General features: G+C 37.0%; 1 protein-coding gene across 2 annotated transcripts in view; it reads left to right on the forward strand.

The window, feature by feature from the left end:
- Positions 1 to 6,535: 6,535 nt before the first annotated feature.
- simc1 (SUMO-interacting motifs containing 1) overlaps positions 6,536 to 8,543 on the forward strand; it is a 16,833-nt gene continuing 14,825 nt past the window's right edge. For both annotated transcript variants that reach the window (XM_015390928.1, XM_015390929.1), the window contains exon 1: positions 6,536 to 7,050. In XM_015390928.1, coding sequence (XP_015246414.1) covers positions 6,901 to 7,050 — 150 coding nt within the window. In that variant the 5' untranslated portion in view covers positions 6,536 to 6,900. The remainder of the gene's footprint in view (positions 7,051 to 8,543) is intronic.

Here is an 8,543-nt window from a genome sequence, read left to right on the forward strand (position 1 = left end):
TGGTGATTGCCTCTACTGCATATTATCTGCATAAAAATCTGTAGCTTTAGTTCTAATTTGAAGTATGTAAGTTTAGCATCTCTAAGTAATGCCTCAAACTGGGAAACTAAAATAAATATGCTGCAGTATAAGATGTGTAGAATGGAAATCAATATCCTCAAACCAAATAAAACATTGGAAAAATATGCTATAAACCTTTTTTTTTTTTTTCCCGAAAATTCTAATTCTTAAGCAAATGTAGTGCTCATGGTGATTTGATATAATAAAATTTAGGTTATATCATTATCTTTGTGCTCTGACAATAATGTGACAACAACTGACGCTGGGCTAAAGACTATTGCATATCAAATAACATTGTAATAGTCATAAAAGTTGAGTTAAAGCCACTTTCCAATGTAAAAACTACCGCAAAATTGATACCCTTAAAGGCTAAAGATGATTCCCAAACCACAGCAACATACAGACATAAACACAGCCTTTATGTATTAACCACCCTAATAAAGTCCTCACACTGCTGAATGGATGTCAGGAGGCTGCATGCATCTGACTGCAGTGACTCATCCTGTCTGATATTTCCTCACAGCGTGAAATGGTTGGAGACATCTGAGGTTAATAACCCTTTTACATCAAATTACAGGAGATGCCGAAGTAAAAACGTACATTTCTTTGAAAGAAAAATCCAAAACAAGGTTGACTGGCAAAATTACAGTGTTCCTAGAAGCTGAGTTGAATTACCAGTGCGTGTGATGAAAAGACAATTATTTCAAATAATAGATTGATACTAAAATTGAAGGGAATGAAAAACATGATGGAAAAAACTTCCAAGGCGGCAATTAATGAGTGGGTGCATGATCCACATCCTAAAGAGTGCTTGGCATGGGGTTCACCTTGTTTATAGGTGTCTGACAATCCCAGAAATGTGATTCAGTTTGAAACTCAGGAAAGAGCAAATAATCACTTCTTAACTGGTTGGCTACTGCATTGACTCATTGGAAAAGTAAATAAAAGCGAGGGCTTAAGAAAAGGTGGTAAGAGAATGAAAAATCTGATTTAATGTATTCTTGTTGTGCTTTTTTTTTTTACCCTAATAGATAGTGAGAACTGGCTTCTTGTACTCTGCAAAGGAATTAACAGCTATGTTTTTTTTTTTTTTTTTTTTTTTTTTTTTTTTTTTTTTTTTTTTTTTTGGTTTCATCTTTTGTATATCTTGAGTGCCCTCCAGTGGTGACAGAGGGAGAGTACACATCCAGCACTGTCTGTGAGTGTGGAAATTCAGGTTTACCAGAAGCAAAGCAAAAATGCATGCATGCAGATCAACAGAAAGGTGAGAACATAATAAAAACAAAGAGAGATAAGTACTGTATGGTAAAGGCAACTTTAAAAATGCAGTCATTAAAAGTAACAACACAGGCTACTCAGATTCAAGCAAGGTTGCAACTCAGCAGGGCCATCTAAAAAACTTGCTTGTGCATATCTGCATGAAAAACATCAAAGTAATAAGACTGTAAAAAATTGTATATACATTAGCAAAGATATAGACACTTATTAAGTGTGCTGTTTAAATAAAAAACTAATGCCAACAGTAGTAGGGATGTAAAAAAGGTTCTTGGGTTTTAACTTCTGCTATCTAACAGTAATGTTAATTCTGAATGTGTGGAGGAGACATCCCAGGATGGAGATGGACTTCATCATCTATCCACTTTCTCTCAGATATAGATAAACTACTCTTCCAGCAAACTACAGATGTCTGATACCAACATAGATTTTTGTCCATATGTAGTGATGATAAGCTTCTTGTACTAATAAATTACTGAAACTGTTGGATTAAACATTTGACACTAACTTTCCTGATCTTCAAACCAATTACATATTATATTAGATAAGTTAAGTTTCCAGGAATGTGGGAAATATCTTTGTGACAAGAATATAAACACTGTTTTTTTTTTCATCTTATTTTCATAAGAGTAACAGGTTTAAAACTGTGACTGAAACCAAACGAAACAGGAAGAGAAAGATGGTTTAGAAATAAAAAGGAACATCTTAAACTGATTTGTCAATAATTTTCAAATATTAAGACAAGCATTCTGTATTGTTTATATGCTGCTAATAATGTTTAGAAATGTTCTTAGAAAGTTTGAATAAATAATTACAAAATTAGGAATCTTAGTTTTTTTTTTTTTTTTCAGAAAAAAAAATTATCAAAACTGAATCTATTCAGGATTTTCTGTAATTCTGCAAAACACAGACGAGACAAATGTTGTGCTTTTTGGCCATGGGTATCAATTCACAATATGGAAATGTATTGGGATTAACCATATACAGTCTTCTCTCTGTAAGTCCTATGCCTCCTGCATTAACAAAAGACAGGCGAAACTAGGCTGCAAGTAGAAGCTGCAGGATTAGAGATCAACCCTTAGGCTTCTGTGGGGAGATATTCCAGGCCAACTTCTGGGGTTATTCTCCTAAATAGGATGAAAGAAGCAGGCCAGCCTCTACTGGCGTAGCAGCAAGCGGCCCCAGTTCTACGTGTATCAAACTGGAACCGTAAATGAGAGCAATCCGAACCTGAATCCAGTGAATCATGGAAGTACTGTGCTGTACTATATGGTACCAATGCTCTACAAAATAAACAGAAACATTCCAGCCTCCATAAACATCTAACTGGCAAACATCGTTTTCAGGATCATAGACATTTCACTCACTCGCTACTGGTAGTATTGGGAATTAATGTGGCAGTCTGCAGGACAATGAGCTCCTTTGAAATTCCTTATCAGTTTGTAAGACCAGACAAAAATATTCCCTCTGCTCCAGCTGCAGGGTCTGATTTATGTTTGAGCCCATTGTATTTCAGAAGGTGCCTGATAGAGAAAGGGATGAAACTCTTCCCTGAGTTCAAGTTCTAGTTTTAGTTGTCAATATACTTTTGGAAGAAAAACAGTCCTCATGGCCTTCTGTTAAAAATGTGTTGTGACTAGATGACACTAATATAGTGGTTCCTTTTTGCCTGCTTAAAACAAACTGAAAAAACTGCAAGGATCAATAAATACTAATTAGATGAAGACCTATGATCTTGTTAAATAAGGGCATGTTTTGTTTACCTGCAAAACTATAAGGTAATGAAACAAAGTTAGAGAACAAAAACTTACATTTCCCCTATTGCCGTTAGGAAGAACACAAAGCCTTTACTAATGTAACCCCTTTAACATAATAGATAAACTGTTAATACATAATGTTCTCCCCAAGTCTTAAAAAATACTTAAAAAATAAATAATTAATAAATAAAGTTGAAGATTATAACGGACAATAAATAAATAAGGTAATTATTACAAAGGCGAATAAATAAAGAAGCTAATTAAAGGAGATATATACATTTATGTCTCACTGAATGACTTAATTTCTACATACCGTACACTTATTTGTTTACTGTATTTTTGGGGCCAATTAATTGTATGCTTATTTATTTATTGAGCATTTATTTATTTCTGTATTTATTTTTAAACATGGCAGAGCTGGTCCTCCATAGAGGGGATTACTCATGGTAAAACAAAATGCACAAAGGGATACACAAGTGTGAAGACACATTCCTCCAGCCAAGCTTTTAGACGAACTTCCTTTTCAACTTCCTGTTGCCGGCACAACACAACTGCTAATGTCTAGACTCTAAGCGCTTACCAGCTGAAGGCTACGCTAAAGTAGCGACCAAATCCCTCTGGAGAGGTCTGTGCTCGGTAGTGCTAGCCAGTGTTCTAAGCAATGATGTCATCTTAGCCATCAGGAAGATCACACTGGATAAGACCCTGAAGGAGCTGTCCCGATCGTTGCCACAAAGGACCTGTGTTACAAAGAGGATCACTGGCCAACCAGCCCATAATCCAATCCAGAGACAGATGATCCTGAGCTGAAGAAATCATCCTTCTGCAGACATGTTACTTTTGACCCTCGTCCTCAACCTCCCTGATGTGAGTCAGTTGTTCATTTGGAAGGACGTGATGCAGAGAACTGCATGATCCCTTCACAGGCCGGCTGATCCAAACTTTGAGCCACACAGTAAAGCAGTTGACTTCATCAAGGCAGAGAACCTCCTCCTTAGAACGGCACATTTGAAATCATTCCCAGAGGATGTCAAGACTGTCATATCCAACTGACCTTTACCAGCCTCCAGTCATCTGGGCTCCCCTTCTCCCAAGTATGACAAGAACACAGGACTGGTCAAGGTTAGGGGGAGGTTACAGAGCACAGAGCAGTTACCACAAGACACCATCCACCAAGTTTAGCTGGATCCCAAGCATCCACTAACCAACCTGATCATTCACGATTTCAATGAGACTTTTCTGCATCCTGAGCCCAAAAATGGTTTTAGGTGGGCTACATGGGAAGGGTAAAGACAAGGGCGTAGGTTTGATTTCAACTTTGGTAGGGACACTATTGGTCTGATGTCATTGGTCCCATGCAAAAATATGCATGCTCAGTTTTTTATGCTTGATGTGAAAATCAGGGTGTATTTTGTTTAAGGAGAAAAGCAGCATTTCTTGCTACATTTATAAGTGCTACACACACTAGATGCTGTTTATCAATGTTTTAAGCATCACTGGCTCTAATGCATGTGGAATTAGGACTGTTTTCCACTTTGAAAAGGTTTGTATTTGAAATTACCAGCGACTAAGATAGAAAGTAAATCTCTGCCTATTTAACAAAATATAGTCTAAATCTGTCTATGTGGATTTATCCTGTTTTTCTTTTGAAGATATACAATTGTACAGAGGTAAAACCCACACTTATCTTTTAAATATTCTCTCTGTATCATGAAACAAAGCAAAATAATAGATTCAAGGGACACCAAATAAATGTATTGTATTTACATGAGCACTGGAATATTTAGAATATTAATTTCATTCTACAAGTCATCTAGGCTGTAGTTACTCTATTTAACCAATATCATGTATTTTATCTTGGGCTGAAACAATTCTTCGGAATAATCAATTATTGAAATGTCAACAAATTTAGTAATCAATTAATCGTTAACTGGAGTATAGACTCGAAAACGTGTTTAGCTCACAGAGCGACCCACTTAGAGCAGGAATTATACCAAAATTGTAAAAAAAATAAATAAATATGATCTGTGGAGGTCTGTCCAGTAAGGCACAAGGACAAAGGAATATAAAAAAGCATTATCTATTTATTTCCAAAAAAATCTTCACAAAGGACTTACATCAAATCTAAAAAAAATATAAAACAAAATGTGCCCAAAGGAAATCAACTAAGGCATACCTAACTCAGGATAACAAAACCAAAAAACTGACCTCACACAATGAACACACAAGGAAATTTATACACAAAGGCTAGCCTATACAAACGAGGAGGGGTGGGAGATGAGACAAAGAAAAACAATGCATAAAAATAAATAACAAATTCAAACTAACACCTTTTGACTACAACACAACTATCAAAAGAAAACAACATAACACCAAAATGTTTTAACAGTTATTTTTATAAGTGGAGAGAGAGAAGCAGATTCTAACATCCAGTCCCCTGCTTCCAGCAGCCTGATGGTACGTCCCACTTCCTGGTTTGCCTTTCAACCAGTCCTCTCCACTCAGCCAGTCCTTCAAACTCAGCAAAGAAAAGTAGTTAATTCAAATAAACAAAAGGTGTTTACTAAATGTGTGCACCCATAAGAGTAAACAACCTAATGCCAAAAAAAGACACCACAAAAGTGAAATTATAAAGACCTTTAAATAAATAAATAAATAAATAAATAAATACTAACACTGAAGAAAAGATGGAGGAACCTCCACATGAACAAAAATGTTTTTGTCTGTCAATATTCTCCAGCCCCTCTACTGCTGCATCAAAGCTGTATTGTAAATTATAAACATGTTATCCACATCTAATTGTTGGTAGGGACAAGTAGGTCGGTCCAAAATGTTGGTAGGGACATGTCCCTATAGTCCCTATGCAAACCTACGCCCATGGGTAAAGAGGTGTCAAGGTTGCTGCATGCAATGCCAGGGATGGAGGGCTAATCCTTCAAGTCGTTGCCCATAAGAAGGCGTTACTTGGACATAACCTAACCAAATGACACAAAATTCATATGGGAGAGTAGAACATGATGTAATAACATAAAACATAAAAAAAAAAGGAGCGTCCCCCTTTAAGTACAGTAACAAAGTATTTGTACTTTGTTACTTGACACCTCTGCATCTGTCTAATGCAGCATTTATAGAATGAATAAGACTTTAGATGATGATTTTGATCATGGTTGGATATCAAAACCTGATGTTTTTTTTTATTTTTTTATCTAGTACTCAGTTTCAAATTCAGTAACAGAATGAAAAAAAAACAAACAAAAAAACAAGTGTTATTGTTATATTACTGAATTAGTATTTACTTATCTCGGTTCCTTTACTAAGAAATGTTGGTGTTATGTAGGCATAGTGTGCGTACAGGTGTCTTTTGCCCTTACATTCCTGTACAGCAGGTGGAGGTAGCTGCAGCTCTGAGGATTGTTTTTTCTGATGCGCCATACAGCAGAGGAAATAAATGTGACAGGCAAAAACAAGGAAGCGGTGAAGCGACACCTAATCTTACACTGCTGTTTTTTTTTTTAATAAATAATAGTTTTTAAGGTTTAAAAACTGTTTTCATTTGAAGTAATGAATGGCGGACAGCATCGTGATTGCGGCGTTTGACTCAAAAAGGGAAACGCTTTATGTTTGACGTTGTCATGCGGTTCGTGGAAAACAAAATAGGCATTTTCTCCTCTCACTATTGCTCGTCTTTGTTCGGGACTGGGCCAGCCAGCACAGGTCTTCATGCCGGGGTGAAACTTGCGTGATCGGCTGACCGAGAGCTGATCTCTTTGCCGTTGCTTGGAGTTGTCTTCTCGGCGGGAGGCGCTGGATGACCGGGGTTGACATGGATGACGCCATCTCCCTCAGCTCAGGAGACTCCGATGTTGAGATCGTTGGGTCTTACGGAGGCTTTAAGTCTAAACCGCCGCTTTCTGAGGTTCGGGTGGACGTTGAAGCTGTGAACATCAACATCCCACGGGTAAGCTAACAGAAACCGTGCTGTTGCCATAGAAACAGGCAGGCATATAAGGTAAAAACACGCGCGCACACACACAGGTGTTACCCAGATAAGGACCTACGTTAACATTTTCCTTTATAATGTACCAACTTACAAGTTTTTAAAGTTAATTCCTTAAATTTAATTTTAGGTAAACTTTGTTAGAACAACATAAATTGATACTAACTCATTCAAGGAGCATGTTTAGCTAGCTGTGTAGTTGTAAAAGCACATAGAAAGCGAAAAACTTTAACACTACGGAAGAGGATTAGGGAAACAGAAAAAAAAAGAAATTAAAACAGATTTTTAAATTTTATTTCAGTTTAATATGGGAGAAAAAAGTCAGAATTTTGAGAAAAAAGTCAAAATTCTGACCTTTTTTCCCTACATTAAACTGAAATTAAATGTAAAAATCAGTTAACTTTTTTTTTCAGTGGCCCTTATCCTCTTCTGTATAATACCACACTGAAGTGGAAGACAAATTATATTGTTTTTTTCCAAAATAGAAACCTGAAAAGTGTGGCGTACATTTCTCACACTCTGATTTAAAGTCATAGGGAAGTCATATTTAAATGTCAAATCATTCTAGCTTAAAAATGTATATAAATGTACTCTTTATCAGATAATATTCTCCCAAAAGTTAGAAAATGTCTATTTAAAACAAAATCCTGTCCTAAAATCTTTTTTCCCCCCTTTATTTTATGCAAGCCAGTTAGTTATACGTCAGCTTGTACACCTAAATTTGGCCAATCATATATCAACAGTCAACTGTCAATCAAATTTTTTTGGTTATAGCCTCTTGGTTCATATGTCGCAGCTAATATACAAAACGATTAAAATAAGAAATAAGAATCATTATTTACTTTTCCATTAAGTTCCGTCCCAGTGTTCACGGGGATGGACGTCTGTGTCTTCGGCAGGCGTAGAGCTAACAGAACTGGCAGCGTTGCGAGGCAAAGGCTCAAACATGTACGGCTGTAAGCCTTCTACACCAAACCAAGCTTCTGCCGCCCTGACGTCCTCTTCCACAGCAACTTCATCCCCGTTTTCCTCCTGTAAATAAAAAATGTATGACGGAGGAGACTCAGCCCCGACCTCTGACACTAAACTCTCCTCCTCTTGCATGTTTCCGTTGTCCATAGCGTTCCTTGACAGTATCGTTTCTAAGTCACCAATTTAGTGCTACGTCGTCCCAATGTAATTTCCCATTGGGAACCTACTATGACTAAGTTGCTAAATGGTTATCAACGACACTTCGAAGAAACCAGCTACAAGCAAAAAGGTTGCGAACCTTCCGCCACAACAATCCCGCTCCCTTGATAAACAACCAATTACATTCACTTTATTCACTCGTGTAAAGTCAGGGCACCACGCCGGAGAATTTGGAAATGCAACGGTTATAACAGTCGTTTCCCTACGACTTTAAACAGGCAGGAGTTCTTCTAGCGCCCCTCTTACTTGACAAGGTGGTTTTT

This window comes from Cyprinodon variegatus, unplaced genomic scaffold, assembly GCF_000732505.1.
Source record: "Cyprinodon variegatus isolate N-32 unplaced genomic scaffold, C_variegatus-1.0 Scaffold519, whole genome shotgun sequence".
In the NCBI taxonomy this organism is placed as follows: Eukaryota; Metazoa; Chordata; class Actinopteri; order Cyprinodontiformes; family Cyprinodontidae; genus Cyprinodon; species Cyprinodon variegatus.